This window comes from Moschus berezovskii, chromosome 17, assembly GCF_049115385.1.
Source record: "Moschus berezovskii isolate FMDL1 chromosome 17, NW_MosBer_1.0, whole genome shotgun sequence".
Lineage (NCBI taxonomy): Eukaryota > Metazoa > Chordata > Mammalia > Artiodactyla > Moschidae > Moschus > Moschus berezovskii.
The window spans coordinates 44,904,953-44,924,062 of record NC_142476.1 but is presented as its reverse complement, the minus strand read 5'-3'; the positions used below and the strand labels follow the sequence as shown (position 1 = coordinate 44,924,062).

Here is a 19,110-nt window from a genome sequence, read left to right as displayed (position 1 = left end):
GCTCCTTTCTGGGGAGAGGGATGAGACAGGGCTGTTTCCAAGATGGCAGTGCAGTGGCTAGGACTGGAACCGACCAGGGTTATGCTCTGGCCTCCCCTGCTACTTGCTGTGCAGCTTTAAGCCAAGATGTCACCTCTCTGAGCCTCAGTTTTCTGGTTGGAAAAGGGGTGACAGCAGAAATGATCCTTTCCTTACCAGGTTCCTGTGAGGCTGAATGAAAGCATGGTGGTAAGTGAGCGAGCCGTGTTGCTTTTCAGGGCCTGGAGTCAGGAAGAAGATCAAAGGCTCCAAGGATGCGAAGAAAAAGGGCAAAGGGAGAAAGGTGACTGGGCTCAAGTTCCGCTTCGGAGGGGTCGGCAGCAAGAGGAAGAAGGGGTCCTCGGTGAGTGTGAGTGTGAGCGTGAGTGTGTGTGGAGTGCACACCACGCAAAGACTGGAAGACCGAAAAGCAGGCTGTCAGTTCATTCTGTACCAGGCCGGGGGCAGGTCCTGTTCTCCTTCCCCAGTCTCTCTTCCTATGCTACTTGCCTGCCTGCTGGGCCTGTGTCCCCACCCGACTGGTGAGGGGGTCAGCCTGGATCCTTCCAAGAGTCCCTGGAGTGTGGCCTCTGGGTGGTCCATGCCTCCAGCTCTTTCTCCTGCCTACCCTGCTGAGCTGGAGGCTCAGTCCTGGCTCCCTTGGCCCCAGCTGCCTCTCTGTCTGGGCAGCAGGCGGGAGAGACCTGGTGGGGCCTGGATGCCCTTGTCTGCTAGGAGAGTGGGCCCAGGAAGGAGGCCTGCAGGTTGGGGCAGGCAGGGCTCCAGCCCTTCAAGGGCAGCTCTGGCACTCAGTTCAGAATGACCCTAAGTCCGTGTCTGAGCCTTTGAGCCCTCTTTCTCCAGGGGTGGGGGCATTCATCCCTCCCTCCTGCTCCCATAGGTTACCTGCTTCCCTTAACCTGTCAGCCCTGCAGAGGGGCAGGGATGGAAGCCATCTCTTTGTCCTTTGGAAAGTGACAGGTCTCAAGTGTAGCTGCTGTGGAGGGGAGCATGGAGTAGCAGGTGTCCCCATTCAGCTTAGCTTTTGAGCCAAGACTAAGGTGCTTGGCCCTCTGTTCTACTTTGGTGCACCCTGCTCTGGAGCTGCTCACAGTCTGTAAGGGTTTGGGGGCATGTACTGGGAGAGAACCAATGACATTCAAAGGAATAGGCCGGACCTGGCACACAAGCTGTGCAACAGGTCTCCTTAGGGAGAGATCTGGGAAGGCTCCTTGGGGGAGGCATCCCTAGGGCTTCCCCTTGAGGGATGTGCAGGAGCTTGGCAGGGTGGAGGGCAGGGCCTGGGAGAGTTATGAGGGGTGGAGAGCAGGGCTTGGGGAGCGTGGCAGGCCATCAGCCTGGACCAGTGGGCTAGGGGATGTTCTAGTTGGGTGGCAAGATGAAATGAACTGCAGACAGCACCCTGTATCCGGAGCTTCCATGGTACCCTGCCACACCCTACCCTCTGCCCAGGCCTGAGAAGCCTCGAAACAAGCCCCTTGGGCCAGCTCTGGGCTCATAGGGTCCTCCCCTGCCCCTGCAGAGCGAGGAGGATGAGCGAGAGGAGTCGGACTTCGACAGTGCCAGCATCCACAGCTCCTCCGTGCGCTCTGAGTGTTCTGCTGCCCTGGGGAAGAAGAGCAAGAGGAGGCGCAAGAAGAAGAGAAGTAAGACTTCCTGTTTGTAGGGTTCCTGTGGGCATCACATGGATGTGGGGTGCAGAGCCCCCTTTAGGGGGCAGGGAAGGGCATCCTCCGGCCTCAGCCAGGCCAGGCAGGTCCCCTGTGTTTCTTCAGCCACCCTTGCCTGTGTTTAGGAGAGGGGGGTTCTGTCTCAGTGGGTCCACATGTATTAGGGATCCATAATGTGAGTCACTCCAGGGCATTTGCATGGCAGAAGGGCACAAGAGAAGGAATTGTGTCTTAACCACATCCACCGTCCACCCACTCAGTCATCCACCCTCTACTCATCTATGCCCCCACCCCCAGCCTTCCCACTCACCCTCCCTCTTTCCATCCCTCGGTCCTTCCTCCCTCCCTTTTATCCATCCATCCGTTCATCTTTCTGTCCATCCACCCAGCTTTCTTCTTCCATTCCTCCTTCCTCCCTGCCATCCTTCCTTCCTTTTACTTTCTTCAATCCACCTCTTCACCCCTTTACATTTTTTCTTTTTTCCTGGCTGCACATAGTCATAGTAAAGTCACTTAGCTGTGTGCGACTCTTTGCGGCCCCGTGGACTATACAGTCCATAGGATTCTCCAGGCCAGAATACTGGCATGGGTAGCCTTTTCCTTCTCCACAGGATCTTCCCAACCCAGGGATCGAACCCAGGTCTCCTGCATTGCGGGTGGATTCTTTACCAGCTGAGCCACCAGGAAAGCCCAAGAATCCTGGAGTGGGTACCTTATCCCTTCTCCAGCTGATCTTCCTGACCCAGGAATCGAACCTGGGTCTCCTGCATTGCAGGCTATCAGGGAAGCCGTGCACAATGGCTTGTTCTTAGTTCCCTGATTAGGAATGAGAGCCCTAGTCAGTGAAAGTGTGGAGTCCTAACCACTGGATCCCCAGGGATTTTCCCTCTTTACTCTTCAATCATTCTGTTCACCCTGTCTGTCCATCGCCATTCATTCATCCATCTATTGAGTGCCTAGTATGTGCCAGGACAGCCTGCGGAGATTGGTTGTGCACGGGGAGTGGGGACACGGCCCTCCATGACTGCCTCTGCCCCCTCCCCAGTCGATGATGGCGATGGCTATGAGACGGACCACCAGGACTACTGTGAGGTGTGCCAGCAGGGTGGGGAGATCATTCTGTGTGACACCTGCCCGAGGGCCTACCACCTCGTCTGTCTGGACCCCGAGCTGGAGAAAGCTCCTGAGGGCAAGTGGAGCTGTCCCCACTGTGTAAGCCCTTGGCAGACGCCGGGGGTGGGGGTTTTGTCAGTCCTGGTCTTCCAGACCCCTGCATGGTCTTCTCCGGGCAGAACATGGGGCGGTGCGAGTGTGAGGGAGGGAGCTGCACCGTGGTGGAGGGGCGTCCTGGCCCAGGATGCCTCCACCTGGACTCCCCCCTCCAGGAGAAGGAAGGGATCCAGTGGGAGCCGAAGGACGACGACGAGGACGAAGACGAGGGCGGCTGCGAGGAGGAGGAGGACGACCACATGGAGTTCTGCCGCGTGTGCAAGGACGGCGGCGAGCTGCTCTGCTGCGACGCCTGCCCCTCCTCCTACCACCTGCACTGCCTCAACCCGCCGCTGCCCGAGATCCCAAACGGTGAATGGCTCTGCCCGCGCTGTACTGTGAGTGTTACGCCGGCCCGCGCCGAACGCCCCGCCCCCGACAAGTCTAGGTCCCCCCCTTGCGGCAAGGCCCCGCTCACAAAGGTCCCACCCATCAAGGCCCCGCCTCCGCCAATTCAGGCCACGCCCACCACGGCCCTCGTGCAGCCCCCTCCAGCCCCCACCCACCTAGGCCCCGCCCCAGCAGGCCCTGGCCACCAAGGCTCCGCCTCCGCTGGCCACCCACCAGCCCTGAGCTCCCAGCCTGCCAAGGCCTCGACCCGCCCCGGCCCGTCCAGGTCCCGCCCATAAGGCGTCTCCCCGTTCTGGCCCCGCCCCATTGTCCATCTGCTCTGTCCCAAGCCCTCTGCAGTCGCCTCGAGTCCCGCCCATCGCCTCACCTAGGCTTGCTGCTGCTTCTCAATTCCCTTTAGACTCGCTGGAAACAGCTATGAAAAGAGGGGTGATCATAAACCTGCCACTGCCCATAAACAGCTACTGTTTACTGGGCGTCTCTCTAATGCTTACCGAGTTTTCAAGTACCAGGCCTTTGTTATTTTCATTTTTAGATGAGAAAACTGAGGTTCAGGGAGATAAAGTGACTTGCCCAAGGTCAGACAAGGTCTCTCGGGCTGGAGCCTCAGTTTCAGCAGGGAGAGGAGAGCACCCCTCCAGTAGCTATAGGTGTTTGAAGGTGTCCATGCTCTGAGATGTCCTCCAGGGTGCTGGATACCCCACCCTGTGGGCTGGGCCAGCCCTCGGTCACCCCATGTGCATATGGGCTTCCGTTGTGCGTGTGCGTGTATGTGTGTGCATGCGTGTGTGTGCAGACACACATTGCCTCATCTGCCCGCACGCCATGGGCAGGCTCCTGAGGACAGGGTGGTGTCTTGAGTCACTGTGAAGCTGTCTGACTTGGGGAGCAGAGCAGCCTGTTGGAGGGAGCCTCGGGATGGAGACCTGAAGCTAAGCCCTGAACTTGGGGACCTTCCTCTGTCCACAGTGTCCCCCACTGAAGGGCAAAGTCCAGCGGATCCTGCACTGGCGGTGGACAGAGCCCCCAGCCCCCTTCATGGTGGGGCTGCCAGGGCCTGACATGGACCCAGGCGTACCCCCGCCCAAGCCCCTGGAGGGCATCCCGGAGAGAGAGTTCTTCGTCAAGTGGGCTGGGCTCTCCTACTGGCACTGCTCCTGGGTGAAGGAGCTCCAGGTGAGGTACCTGGGCAGGTGCAGCTGTGCTTAGGTCGTGAGGTGCTTTGGCCAGCTCCCTGGGTGAGAGACATTGTTGGGCGCTGGGGAGGGGGAGGAAGAAAGTGAGGATTATCCTGCCTGGAACTCAGGCTGGGGACTGGGTGAATTGGGGAGGAGCTGGGTTGGGGGATACCGGGGGTCATGGCCATCTGCCTTCCTTAACCTCTGTCCCCTCCGCAAGCAGCTGGAGCTCTACCACACAGTGATGTATCGCAACTACCAAAGAAAGAACGACATGGATGAGCCGCCGCCCTTTGACTATGGCTCTGGTGACGAGGACGGCAAGAGCGAGAAGAGGAAGAACAAGGACCCTCTCTATGCCAAGATGGAGGAGCGCTTCTACCGCTACGGCATCAAGCCTGAGTGGATGATGATCCACCGCATCCTGAACCACAGGTGTGTGCCCAGCGCATGAGCTGTGCTGGACACGCAGCCCCTTCAGTCTGTTAAATGGGCGCAGGACCACATACGGGTGTGGTGGGGGCAGGAGGGGAGGTTGAGGACACCCACTGCGGGCGATTTGACCATCCAGCTGGAGGGGTTTTCATGCACATAGGTACATGTATGCATCCCTGTTTACGCTTGCATATGTACGTTTCACTCATGGTAGAACGGTTCCTAAGTCATATGTATAAAAGGGCAACTTGACGAATGGCCTGTGAAACTTGCAGACGGGACACTTCGGGGGCTGGGACCCTTGTGCTCCTAGGCCTCTGCTGAAGTCAGTGCTTGATACCTGTGGGAGGGTCCGAGGGACCACAGTGGGCCTGAGCTTTGGGTGTGGGTACATGTTTGCTCCTCTTTATAACACAGCTATCACCACTGAGTGCCATCTACCCAAGAGGTAGGCGTTTTCCCTCCGCCTTTGTGTTTGTGGACACAATCAAGGTTAAGTCACTTGCCCAAAGTCACACAGCCAACAGGCAGGGGTGCTATGATTGGAACCCAGTTCTTCCTTGATGGCAGGACTTGCTTTCTTGGCCACTGTTCCAAGTTCCAGTGCCCTTGATAGCCCTTCATCGAGCAATCCAAAATTCCCTAGGTAACAGTGGTCAGAGGCTGCAGAGGCCAGGCGAAAAGACCAAGGCAGAAGGCCTCCGAGAGTTTGGCTTTGGTTTGGTGGGTGGTGGGAGCTCTTGCTGATTCTTGAGCTCAGGTGCTTGAGAACCAGCGGTGGCTGACAGGTAGGCACAGGGTAGGGTCCATGGAGGCTCTGTCTCAGAGCGACTTGGGGTCCAACAGAACACGTGTCCTGAAGGCAGGAGCTGAGTAGAGCAGAGTTTCAGAACCTGAGTCTTCCACTTGGATTCCAACCCTGGCTCCCATTTTCTGGGCTCTGAGCCTCTGTGTTTCTTTTTTATTTATTGATGTGAGTGTGCTGGGTCTTTAGTTGTGGCATGTGAAATCTTACTTGCAGCGTGTGTGACCTAGTTCCCCAACCAGGGATCAAACCTGGCACCCCTAGTTGGGGAACTAGAAGTCTTGGGAGTGTCGAGTCTTAGCACCTGGACAACCAGGGAAGGGACTTGTGCCTCTGTGTTTCTAATGGGAAACAGGACTGTGAAAGTACCAACCCCACAGGCTGCTGTGGGGGCTCAAGGAGGATGCTAGTGCCTGATAGCAGGGCTGTCAGGAAGCAGTGGTGGGGGGTGCAGGAGAATTTGAAAAAGCCACCCCCTTGATTATGAAATGCCTCCTCCTTCCATCCCCTGCCCTCACTGACAGTGACTTGAGATCCCTCCACTGCTGAACTGATCGACAAATTTTTACCTTTATTAAATTTCATGTTCAAAACATAAATGCCGATTTTTCTCCCTGCCTCCAAAGTGGGGCAGGTGAATTTCCTCCAAATGTATTACCTGAACGGAGTCTGAGTAACAGCCAATCATTTATTGAAAAAAAAAAATCCATTGGTTTCCATGGTGACTGGGGATTGGTACCTCTCTGTGTGTGGTCCCCAGGCCTAGCCACTGCCATCTGGGGGAGCCGTGGCACCCTCACCCTGCAGTGCTGCCGGCTCGGTTGCTCAGTGCACTTGTGTTGGGTGGGAGGTCTCGAGACCCTTGCAGGAGTTGTATTCAAGCTGCAGTGTGTGACAGACTTCTCTGGCTCACCCTCTCTGTGCTGCTGGCTGGGCTGTCAGGTCCCCGGGTCCCGGGGGTCTTTGGGAGAGGACAACCCACCAGAGGAATCACATCCTTCTCTGCTTTGTGGGGATGGGCCCTGGACTGAGATGGGCACCCCTCCAGTCTTTGGGAGTTCTTTTTTCCTTTTCAAACTTTTTATTTTGTATTGGGGGTAGATCAAACTATTGTGACAGTTTCCGGTGAACATCGGAGAGACTCAACCTTACATAGACATGTGTCTATTCTCCCCCAAATTCCCCTCTCATCTAGACTGCCACATAACATTGAGCAGAGTTCCCTGTGCTGTAGGGTAGGTCCTTGTTGGTTATCTGTTTTAAATATAGCGGTTTGTACATGTCCATCCTGAACTCCCTATAACTTGGAAGTTTTTTTTTTTTAAAACTTAATATTTTGGGTGCGCTGGGTCTTTGTTGCTGTGCTTGGGCTTTCTCTAGTTGCGGCGGGCGGGGGCTGCTGTCTGGGTTGGGGGTGCTGGCTTCTCGTGGTGCTGGATTCTTTTGTTTCGGGGCATGAGCTCTAGGGTGCATGGGCTCAGCAGTTGCAGCACACAGGCTTAGTTGCCCCATGGCATATGGAATCTTCTTGGATCAGGGAAGGAGCCCACGTCCCCTGCACTGGTAGGCGGATTCTCAACCATTGGACCACCAGGGAAGTTCCTCCTTGGGACTTCTTAAGCAAAAAAACAAAGGTCTATGGTCAGGGGAGAACCATCTGACTTAGCAATCAAGAATTCTGGAGGACTCCTCTTGACGGAATGGGACTCACAGCCACAGAGGATGGAGAGAACACGGGATTTGCTCCTCTGCTAGCCTGGGGGACCCAGATATCCCTCTGCTTTGCCACTCACCCCGTGCCCTCCTACCTCCTTCCCACTCGCTGTGTGGCCCTTGGGAGTCCCTGCCTGGCGCTGCCCTCCTGGCTGGGGCTCCCAGGGGACCTGTGAGGGTGAGGCTTTGCATCCTACGAGGTGCCCTTCGTGGTGCCCGGATGACCCGCCCTCCTCCATCTGTTTACCCTGTCGCAGCTTCGATAAAAAGGGGGACGTGCATTACCTAATCAAGTGGAAAGACCTGCCCTACGACCAGTGCACCTGGGAGATTGACGAAATTGACATCCCCTACTACGACAGCCTGAAGCAGGCCTACTGGGGCCACAGGTGCGCCATGCTGGGGCCCCTGGGTGGAGCCTTCTGCCTCCCCAAAGGCCTGAGCTCTGCTCTCTCATCCTGCCCTCTTTCCCAGGGAGTTGATGCTGGGAGAGGATGCCAGGCTGCCCAAGAGGCTGGTCAAGAAGGGCAAGAAGCTGAAGGATGACAAACAGGAGAAGCCCCCGGACACACCCATTGTGGATGTGAGTGGGAAGGGGTCACAGGGTGGGGTTGTCACCCAGGCTGGGCCTCGGAAGAGGGCAAGGTCTCTGGAGAACTCTGCCGTGGGTCTGTGCACCTGGAGCCGTGCCCATGAGGGATGGGGCGCTGCGGCTCAGCCCACTCCTGCCAGGTACCTGGTGGGACAGGGATGATGGGACCTAGCCTTCCCCGCAGGGGAGGCTCACACCCTGGGGTCCTGGTCCCCAGCGTCCTGTAGAGAGGCAGCTCCCAGGGGACAGAGCGATTTGAAGGATGGGTCGGGTCTCGGTGCACAAACTGGGGAGCAGATAGTCTCTTCTCAGAGCAGTTTATGAACTTGTGTTCTTTTAGATGAGTGAATTCCAAATATTTATTTACTTATTTATTTGGCTGTACTGCGTGGCACATGGGATCTTAAGTTCTCCAACTAGCGATTGAACCCGCGCTTCCTGCAGTGGAATCGTGGAGGCTTAACCACTGGATCACCAGAGAAGTCTCTGTAATTCTGTCTTTAAATCAGAAAGTGCTTCTCACTTCAGGAGTACAGCAGCTGATTTGCTAATTACACACCATTCTTATCAGTTCAAGGGAGGAGACCCAGGACTTATCCGGGAGCTTTGAGCCTACTGGGGAGTGGAAGGTTGGCTTTTATTCCTTTAGCAAACCTCTCTGGGATGTTTGCTAATACCTGGCCCTGGGGGGCAAGGCCCTACCCCGCTGTTCCATGAAGTGCTCATCTTCCAGGGGGTCATGGAAGGTCCAAACAGAAATGGGGATTTGGCTTGGGTCTGAGATGTAGGGTAAGGTGAGTGGGTCTGATACATCAAGGGGACTTCATGGGGATGACAGCCTTGAGCTGTAGACTAAAAGATGCAAAGAGGGTGATGTTTGGGATCAGGCACCCTGGGCAAGCATCAAATGGGTATTGACTCAGTGCCCGCTGTGTCCAAATAGGACCAGTATGGTGACCACATGCTGGGCTCAAAATCAGAATGCAACAATTGGGAAACTTCCCTGATAGATGTATGGGGCCATCCTGGGGGAGAGCATGGTGGGAACACCTAAGCGAAGCCTGGAGTCAGGGAAGACTTCCTGGAGGCAGAGGCATTCCATCTGAGGCCTGCAGGATGAATAAGTTAGCAGGGACAAGAGGAGTGGGAAGAGTATTCCAGGCATAAAAAATCATGCATGCAAAGGCCTGTCGGTGGGCCTTGGTGGCCCAGGATCCAGGGTATGTCTGAACCTCTGCTTCTTCTGCAGCCCACGGTCAAGTTTGACAAACAGCCATGGTACATCGACTCCACAGGCGGCACGCTGCACCCATACCAACTGGAGGGCCTTAACTGGCTGCGCTTCTCCTGGGCCCAGGGCACCGACACCATCCTGGCCGATGAGATGGGTCTGGGCAAGACTGTGCAGACCATTGTCTTCCTCTACTCCCTGTACAAGGAGGTTCGAGGGTCAGGCGGGGCGGCCGGGGAGGGGTGGCCAGTGTGGGTTGTGGCTGGGCAGCCTCAGCGCATCCGTCTCCCTCCCCAGGGGCATTCCAAAGGGCCCTACCTGGTCAGTGCACCCCTGTCCACCATCATCAACTGGGAACGTGAGTTCGAGATGTGGGCCCCTGATTTCTACGTGGTCACCTACACGGGGGACAAGGAGAGCCGCTCCGTGATCCGGGAGAACGAGTTTTCCTTTGAGGACAATGCCATTCGGAGTGGGAAGAAGGTGTTCCGGATGAAGGTGAGCACCCCTCTTCCCGGGAAGGACTTTGCACAGGAGCCCAGTCTGCCCTGGGGGTGGTGCACAGGGGTCTGCAGTTTATCTGGGGTCTCTCCTCTTGGGCTCCAGTGGAGGCAGTAGCTGATGAAGAGTTGCTTTTAAGGCAGGATTACCTGCTGTATCCGTGTCCTGGGGTTGCAGTAGCACAGGGTGGAGTGGGGCTAAGACTAACACTCACCCTCCCACTGTTCTGGAAGCCAGGAATCCGAGACCCAGCTGCGGGCAGGGTCCTGCTCCCTCAGAAGCTCTGTGGGTGGACCCTTCCGCACCTCCTCCAGCATCTGGTGGCGCTTCCTTGGCCGTCCTTGCTTTGCAGCTCCATCTCTTGGGTTTCTGCCTCTGTTGTCATGTGGCTGTCTCCCCTGTGTGTGTCTGTGTCTCCTCCTCTTTTCTTAATTTTAGTTTATTTATTATTTATTTTTGGTGGCACTGGATCCTTGTTGCTGTGCTGGCTTTTCTCTAGTTGTGGCAAGCAGGGGCTACTCTCTAGTTGCGGCGTGTGGGCTTCTTGTTGCGGTGGCTTCTCTTGTTGCAGAGCTCTAGGGCGCTCGGGCTCAGTAGTTGTGCACAGGGTCAGTTGCTCTGTGGGATCTTCCCAGATCAGGGATCAAACCAGTGTCTCCTGCGTTGGTAGGAGAATTCTTTACCACTGAGCCACCAGGCAAGCTCTCTCTCTCTCTCTCTTTTTAAATTTGGCTTTGGTCATGCTGCGTTGCATGTGGGATCTTAGTTCCCCAACCAGGGATGGAACCTTTGCCCCCTGCCATGGAAGCTCAGGATCTTAACCACTGGACCGCCAGGGAAGTCCCAAGATTCCGCATTTCTGACGAAGTCCCAGATGATGTGCACCCTTCTGGTCCTCAGGCTGCACTCTGAGAAGCGAGGACACAGAGCGCTCAGTGATTCCTGCACCTGGCACATGGGGGCCCTTGGGCAACCATGGTGCTCACGCTAGCTGCAGTGCTGGGGGCTGGTGGACCATCCCCAACCTCCCCAAAGGTTCTCACCTCGGCTTTCTCCATCCTCTAGGAACAATCATGGCCCTGAGAGATGCCTGGTAACTTTTATTTGGCTGTGCTGTGAGGCTTGCAGGATCTTAGCTCCTTGACCCGGGCCACAACAGTGAAAGCACTGAGTCCTAACCACTGGAAAGTGAAAGGGAAAGTATTAGTCGCTCAGTTGTGTCCAATCTTTTGTGACCCCATGGACTATAGCCTGCCAGGCTCCTCTGTCCATGGGATCTTCCAGGACATTGGAGTGGGTAGCCATTCCCTTTTCCAAGGAATCTTTCTGACCCAGGGGTCAAACCTGGGTCTCCTGCATCGCGGGCAGATTCTTTACTGTCTGAGCCACTAGGGAAGCCCTTAACCACTGGACTGCCAGGGAATTCTCATTGTTTAGTGAGGGTGATAAGCTCAATGGTTCCAGAAACAACTTCTCTCTGAGCTCACACCGGGCTCATGCGACAGGCTGGTTGCTTTGCTGATTCAGTTGTTTAGTTTATTGTCTTTTAAAAAAATTGTGGTAAAATACACATACTTAAAATTTATCATCTTCACCATTTTTACAAGTACAGTTCAGGGACACCAAGTACCTTCACACTTCTCTGCAGCCATCTCTCCGTCATCTCCCAAGTACTTCATCTTGTAAAACTGAAACCCTGTCCCTGTTAGATACTGACTACCCCCAGCCCCTGGCAGCCTCGTCCTTTTGGTCTCTGGCTTTGATTATTCTCGGTACCTCGTGTAAGTGGAATCATACCGTATTTGTCCTTTGTGTCTGGCTCATTTCACTCAGCACGTTGTAGCATGTGTCAGGTTTTTAAGACTGGATAACATTCCACTGTATGTGTATGAATGGACCACTCAGACCATGGACACATGGCTGTTTCCACCTTTTGGTGCTTGTGAATAATGCTGTGAACATGGGTGTGCAAATTATTCATTCAAGTCCCTGCTTTCACTTCTGGGTCTATACCCAGAAGCGGAATTGCAGGATGGTACAGTAATTCTATGTAATTTTGTTTGTTTCTATTTTTAAAAATTTTATTGGAGTATGGTTGATTTACAATGTTATGTTAGTTTCAGGCATACAGTTAAGTGAGTCAACTATACATATACATATATCCCCTCTTTTTTAGATTCTTTTTTCATATAGGTCATTACAAAGTATTGAGTAGAGTTCCCTGTGCTATACAGTATGTTCTTATTTATGATCTATCTAATATGTAGTGTGTATATATGTCAATTCCAATCTCCCAATTTATCCCTCCCCCGTTTCCCTCCTGGAAACAGGTTTGTTTTTTACATCTGTGACTCTGTTTCTCTTTTGTAAAAAAAGGTCGTGTGTGCAATTAAAAAAAATTCCACATATATGCAGTCGTTTCTTTGTCTGCCTTACTTCTCTCAATATGACAATCTCTAGGCCCATCCATGTTGCTGAAAATGGCATTATTTTGTTCTTTTTTATGGCCGAGTAATAATATTCCATTGTATATATGGACGACATCATCTTTATCCGTTCCTCTGCTGATGGAAACTTAGGTTTATTCCACGTCTTGGCTATTGTAAATAGTGCTACAATGAACACTGGGGTACATGTATCTATTCAAATTTTGATTTTCTCCTAATACATCGCCAGGAGTGGGATTGCTGAATCATATGGTAGCTCTGATTTAGTTTTTAAAGGAACCTCCATACTGTTCTCCATGGGCTTCCCAAGGTGGCGCTAGTGGTAAAGAACCCGCCTGCCAATGCAGGAAAAGGAAGATAGAATGTGTAACTTTTTGAGGCACATACTTAGCTTTTTTGATTCTTGTGGCATTCTTCCCAAACACAGTATTGCTGCCTTTTTACAGGTGAGGAGACTGAGGCTAGGGGAGGTTAATTAACTCGACCAAGGTGTAGCTCAAAAGAGCAGTTGTTGTTGTTTAGTTGCTAAGTCATGTCTAACTCTTTTTCAAACCCATAGGCTGTAGCCCACCAGGCTCCTCTGTCCATGGGATTTCCCAGGCAAGAATACTGGAGTGGGCTGCCATTTCCTTCTCCAGGGGATCTTCCCAATCCAGGGATCAAACCCCTGTCTCCTGCTTGGCAGGGATGAGTGTAAACTACCTACAAGCTCCCTTCTGCCCCTCTGATCTCTGCCCACCTCTCTTGGGGACAGTGCTGTGGGCCTCAGTTGACCCCTTGACTTGGTGGCCCATGACTTCCTCTCAGTCTCCAGGCTCCCTGAGCTCTCTGGGGGTCCTGTCCACACTCCTTTTGGCTCCTTTGTCTCTGGAGACCTTGATCCACTGCCCTCCCAGCTCTCCTCCCAAACACTCCCTTTTCCCTCCAGAAAGAAGTGCAGATCAAATTCCACGTCCTTCTCACCTCCTATGAGCTCATCACCATCGACCAGGCCATCCTGGGCTCCATCGAGTGGGCCTGCCTCGTGGTGGACGAGGCCCACCGGCTCAAGAACAACCAGTCTAAGGTAGGAGGTGCTGAGCATTGGCCCCTGGAGCCGTCTGGGTGGGCTGGCCACCCTGTGCCCCTTGACGGGCCCCCTGTTCCCCTCTAAGTTCTTCAGGGTCTTGAACAGCTACAAGATCGATTATAAGCTGCTGCTGACAGGGACCCCACTTCAGAACAACCTGGAAGAACTGTTCCACCTCCTCAACTTCCTGACTCCAGAGAGGTTCAAGTGAGTCAGGGGGGCTTGCCGGGGAGGCGGAGTGAGGGCTGCCAGGGAAGGGGCGTTGGTGCCTGTCTGGCTCTGGGGCTGCTCACTGGGCCTCAGTTTCTCCATCAGTAGAATGGGAGTGTTAGCAGTGCACTGGCGCATGGTGAGTGCTTGGGGAACACCCGCTGCTGCTCAGCCTGTGAGTTTTCGTTGGCTTTGTCCCAGAAGACCTCGGGAGTCCTCCTTGGTGCCTGTCCCTCCCCCATGCCCCAGATTATCCCTGTCCCTCCACAAAGACCTGAGTGATCACATCAACGACAGTGCTGGGAGGCAGAAGTCTGGGGGTGATGGTGGAAATGGGGGTGAAGATGGAGCCCCAGCCTCCTTGCTTACCTACCCCCATGTTCCTGCTTGGAAAGGGGACTCAGGGTGAAAAATGCTGATTTTGGAACCAGGAGATATAGATTCAAGGGCAGGCTGGACTGTATAACCATGGGCACCCACCAGCCTCAGTTTCCTTCTCTGTAATATGGGTAAGAGTCCTAGAGATTGCCTGTCCAGGACGACTTTGAGCACACGAAGATAACCTATGTGGCTGAGACAGCTGCAATGTGTGGGGATGACCTAGGCTTAGATGGAGACTGGAAGGACACCAAGGGCAAGGCCTGTGCTCCCTGGCCTACCAGCCAGCTGGCCTGCCTTTGACCCTCTGGCAGGTGGCAGGGGGCTGGTTGGCCTTCTCCCCACCCCAGTCCTTGCTCCCTCTACAGAGGGCTTTGGCCTCCTCCAGACTGTCATTCCATTTTTTTCTTGCAGCAACCTGGAGGGCTTCCTGGAGGAGTTTGCTGACATCTCCAAGGAAGACCAGATCAAGAAGCTGCACGACCTGCTGGGGCCACACATGCTGAGGCGGCTCAAGGCTGACGTATTCAAGAACATGCCGGCCAAGACTGAGCTGATTGTCCGCGTGGAGCTGAGCCAGATGCAGAAGTGAGCGGCCTGCCCTGGGTCCCCTGGGCCTGTCTTCTCCCAGAAGGGCCTTCCTGGGCCTTCCTGGGCCACTGCCTGGGATGGGTGGAATGGCCTTTGGCTTCGCCCTTGCCTCCACTCAATTTTTGCACAAGCTTCCTTCTTGGGGTCTCTTCTCCGATTTCACTGATCAGGGTTGGGGCTGCCAACTTTGTCCTGTCCCCCAGTAACTTGCTGGGTGATGCCAGGCCTGTGGCTTCACCTCTTGGGGCTCCCCTTGGTCTCTCTGCAACTGTGCTTGGCTGCCAGGCCCCAGCCTCCCTGCAGAGCAAAGTGTCCTCTCAGAGGCTGGCATGGCCAGGTACATGCAGACTGCCTTTCCTCCTTGCTCTGTGACAGGAAGTACTACAAGTTCATCCTCACGCGGAACTTCGAGGCGCTGAACTCCAAGGGGGGTGGGAACCAGGTGTCACTGCTTAACATCATGATGGACCTGAAGAAGTGCTGCAACCACCCCTACCTCTTCCCCGTGGCTGCTGTGGTAGGTCCCCCATGGCCGCTGTGGTAGGTCCCTTGTGGCTGCCACTGTGGCCACCATGATAGGGGCCCTTGACCACCATGGTGAGTGCCTAAGGCTGCCATGTTAGGGGCCTGAGATCATGGTACATGCACATGGCTGCTGTGGGGGGTTTTCTGTGGCCCTTGTGGCAAGTGATCATGGCTGCCATGGTGCCCCTGGATGCTGGGACAGGTGCTCAAGCCTTCAGCCCTCCTCCCTGAGTGTGAAGACTGAGAGGTGATACAGGTCCCATTGTGCCAGAAGTTTCTGTAAACCTACCTCCGTCCAGTGCTCGGGCAGGCCCTCTCCTTTCCTGGGCTCCTATGTGTGACCATAAAGTGATAGGTGACACTTTATGTAAGAGTTCCTTACAGCCTCAGGGACCCCAGGCCAGGGATCCAAGGGATGACTTGGCTGTATTCAGTCACCGAGGGAGCCAGGGAGGCAGGCCTGGGTGGTGACTGTGATGTGCAGTCCTAGGTGAGCGACCAGAGCCCCGGTTAGACACCTGGCCCCAACCTTGTGGTCTCAGGACCATCAGTGGTCCTCTTGGAGCCCTGGGCTTATCCTCTATAAAATGAGGACAATGATGGCATCTCTCGAAAGAGTGAGGACCAGATGAGAAAGTCCGTGTTCGGTGCCCACATGGAGAGCCTGGGACACCGGTACTCGTCACCCTCACAGCTGTTCTGGTTCTAATTTAAACCCCCAGTTTATACATCCCCACCCCCCCACCCCCAAACAGGAAGAGCAATGCTGAGTTAAGCGTGGAGGCTATGCTGTGGGTGATGCAGACTCGGGCAACCCCAGGCTGCTGTCACCACTCTGGCCCAGCAGAGCCTTTGAGCTGAGGGTCTTCCCAGCTGGGAGGCTGGGTTGGCCTTCCCTGGATGTGCCCTGCAGGACTGCAGAGGCCAGGCCAGAACCTTGTTGGGAAGGTCAGCTTGCCTCAAGACTGTCATCCATCCACCCACCTATGTCTGTGTTCTTGGTGGAGTCCAAGCAGTGGGAGACAGAGGCCAGGGCTGGCAAGTTTGAGCCCTGCCTGGGGACACAGTTCAGGAACATCTGTGTGGCCTGCTTGTATGTTCCTGCAGAGGCTGGCCTGACCTGGGCTTGGGCTTGGTGCTCAGTTTATTGCTGGACCCTCATCTCCCCCGGCCCCTGCCACCTCCCAGACTTCTTTGGTGGAGAGCCAGAGAGAAGAGGGGAGCCCCCACAATACCCCACCTTGTGCTGTGTCTGCAGGAGGCCCCCGTCCTGCCCAATGGCTCGTATGATGGCAGCTCTCTGGTCAAGTCTTCAGGGAAGCTCATGCTGCTGCAGAAGATGCTCAAGAAACTGCGGGATGAAGGGCACCGCGTGCTCATCTTCTCCCAGGTGAGTCGCCTGCAGGTGGCTGACTGGCTTCTCCACCTCCTGCAGCCTGCGCTAGCTGAGGGCACAAGCTGCCTGCAGCCCTCAGGGCCTGATGTTGTCCCCATGTGGGTTGTGTGTCAAAAGTCACTCCTCCAGGCCTTGGCATGATGCAACCAAGGAGAGCTAGTTGGGGTCCAGGTTCAAGGCACTCAGGGCACATTGGCCGTGGGGACCAGTGTTCCCCCCCACTACTTGACCCTCTGGCCTGCTCCTCCTGGAGCTTCTGTCTGGGCTGGGACAACAGCCCTCACCCTTCACCCCTGCAGCCCCACTTCTCATGAACCAACCCAAGGTAGGGCCCCTTGGGTTGGTTCACAAGGAGCCCTGTGTTGGGTTAGCTGGGGGAAGTTCTTTCTGAAGCTTGATCCTGAAGTTGCACTTGCAGCATTGCTTTTGAGGTGGTCAGAGGCAGTGCTGTCTAGCCTCAGAGATTTGTTCATCAGTGCACTTGTTCCTCTGTCCTTTTGCACTTGTCGTATGTCAGGCTCTGTGCTAGCCACAGGGGTCCAGCTCTTGTTCTCAAGACACTTGCAGTCTAGAGTGTGAAGCGGAGGTCGACACATGTCTGTGACAGGAGTCAGTGATGCTCCTCAAGCCTGGTGTGAAAAATGCTGCCTGATGGTGGGACTGAGCCAGGTCCACTGCTCAAACCAGAGACTAAGATGTGGCTCCTCTGTGTACTCTGGGTAAAAGTCTGCTGGTGACAGCTGCTCCTGCCTGTAGCCCCGATCCCACTAGGGGCCTGCAGCAGGCCGAGGGATCTGGGGAAAACAGATCAAGCCTGTGACTGTAGGCTGGCCTGGGCACTGGATCCAGAATCCCCTGTGTTCTCTTTAGTCGCTCAGTCGCGTCCGACTCTTTGCAACCCCATGGACTGTAGCCTTCCAGGCTCCTCTGTCCATGGGATTCTCCAGGTAAAAATACTGGAGTGGGTCGCCATGCCCTCCTCCAGAGGATCTTCCCAACCCAGGGATTGAACCCAGGTCTCCCACATTGCAGGTGGATTCTTTACTGTCTGAGCCACCAGGAAAGCCCATGAATACTGGAGTGGGTAGCCTGTCCCTTCTCCGGGGGATCTTCCTGACCTAAGAATTGAACCAGGCTCTCCTGCATTGCAGGTGGATTCTTTCCCAGCTGAGCTACCAGGGAAGCCCCCAGAATCCTCTAGCCCCCTGCTAACATAAGACATGATTTTGAACTGAGGTCTTGAGGGACCAAGTAGAACTGCACAACTTCTTGAAGTGTGCACAAAGAGAAAGTGACAGAGACAGACAGGGTCCTGACTCTGCAGAATCAGCCTGCAGGGGGCATTCCCTGGAGGTCTAGTGGTCAGAACTCCTCACTTTCACTGCCGAGGCTCTGGGTTCAACCCCTGGTCGGGGTACTAAGATACCACAAACAGTGTGGCATGGGCAAAACTCCCACCAAAACAGAAGGAACTCCAATAAAATAAATAAGCACAAGCAGCAAGAAGTGAAACAAGAATAACTAACTAGAAAAAGTGTTAGTTGCTCAGTTTTGTCCAGCTTTTTGCGACCCCATGGACTATAGGCTACTAGGCTCCTCTATCCATGGAATTCTCCAGGCAAGAATACTGGAGTGGGTAGCCATTCCCTTCTCCAGGGGATCTTCCTTACCCAGGGATGGAACCTGCTTCTCCTGCATTGGCAGGCAGGTTCTTTACCACTGAGCCACCAGGAAAGCCCCTAACCAGGGAAAGGATCTGCATAAAATGGGAACAAAACATTTCAACAGATTAAATAAACTCTCAACACTGTTGAAGAGAACACTGATGAATGGGAACCTGGCATTGAGGAATTTTCCCAGAATGCAGCACAGAAAGACAAAGATAAAAATGAGACATTGCATGGAAAACACCTTGAGAGGCTCTAGTAACTAACTATTCAATATGTATCTGTAATAGGAGTTGCAGAAAAAGAACTAGAGAAAATGGTAAAGAAGTCAGATTTAATGAGAGTCTTTAGACCTAGAGAAAGACATGTGGTCTCAGGTCGGAAGCACACTCTGGAGTACCAAGAAATAAAAATAAAAATATAAATATGAAAGGAAGCCCTAGGCACATTGTAGGGAAAATGCTATACTTTTCAGATCTTATACCTACACAGGAATGACAATTAGACTGTCCTCAGATTTTATATCAGCAATAGAAGTGGCAAAAGAAAATGGCAATATCTACATTACGCTATGGGAAAAATTGCAACTGATAATTTTATGTCTAGCTAAACTATCTCTCAGGATTGATTATGGAGGATTATGGGAGCTCAGAAGGGCCTGCCTTTCTCTTCTCATAGGGAGAGTGAAATCAGGGAAGATATCACAGAGGAGGTGCTGTTTGAGTCCCCTAGGCAGTAAGGGGGTGGGAAGAAAGTCCAGGTAATCTGGGATGGTTGTGGGATACAGAAGAAGCATTGGGATATGAAGGCCCAATGGACTGACCAATCTGGCAAGCCTAGAATGCCAAGATGAGGACTTGGGACTTTATTCTGAGAGGTGACAGCAGGGTGGCACATGCTCTGAGCTGTGTCTTAGGCAGAAGGCTATGGGGCTGGTGTGGGGGATGGGATGGTTCTGGGGGTTGAGGTTGGAAACGGCATTTTTCTTCAGAGAATGGTCCCAAGTCAGGCCTGCCTGGGTCCTACCTGTCTCCCCACTCAGT

At 54.2% G+C, this 19,110-nt stretch overlaps 1 protein-coding gene across 1 annotated transcript in view; it reads left to right on the top strand.

Annotated features, from left to right (window-relative positions):
• Positions 1-19,110, top strand: part of CHD5 (chromodomain helicase DNA binding protein 5) — a 67,848-nt gene that overhangs the window by 23,199 nt on the left and 25,539 nt on the right. The window contains exons 6-20 of the mRNA XM_055419428.2: positions 258-382; positions 1,562-1,685; positions 2,755-2,921; positions 3,095-3,316; positions 4,299-4,505; positions 4,731-4,942; positions 7,718-7,849; positions 7,935-8,043; positions 9,302-9,493; positions 9,581-9,781; positions 13,160-13,297; positions 13,386-13,507; positions 14,303-14,476; positions 14,855-14,996; positions 16,263-16,394. Coding sequence (XP_055275403.1) covers positions 258-382; positions 1,562-1,685; positions 2,755-2,921; positions 3,095-3,316; positions 4,299-4,505; positions 4,731-4,942; positions 7,718-7,849; positions 7,935-8,043; positions 9,302-9,493; positions 9,581-9,781; positions 13,160-13,297; positions 13,386-13,507; positions 14,303-14,476; positions 14,855-14,996; positions 16,263-16,394 — 2,399 coding nt within the window. The remainder of the gene's footprint in view (positions 1-257; positions 383-1,561; positions 1,686-2,754; positions 2,922-3,094; positions 3,317-4,298; positions 4,506-4,730; positions 4,943-7,717; positions 7,850-7,934; positions 8,044-9,301; positions 9,494-9,580; positions 9,782-13,159; positions 13,298-13,385; positions 13,508-14,302; positions 14,477-14,854; positions 14,997-16,262; positions 16,395-19,110) is intronic.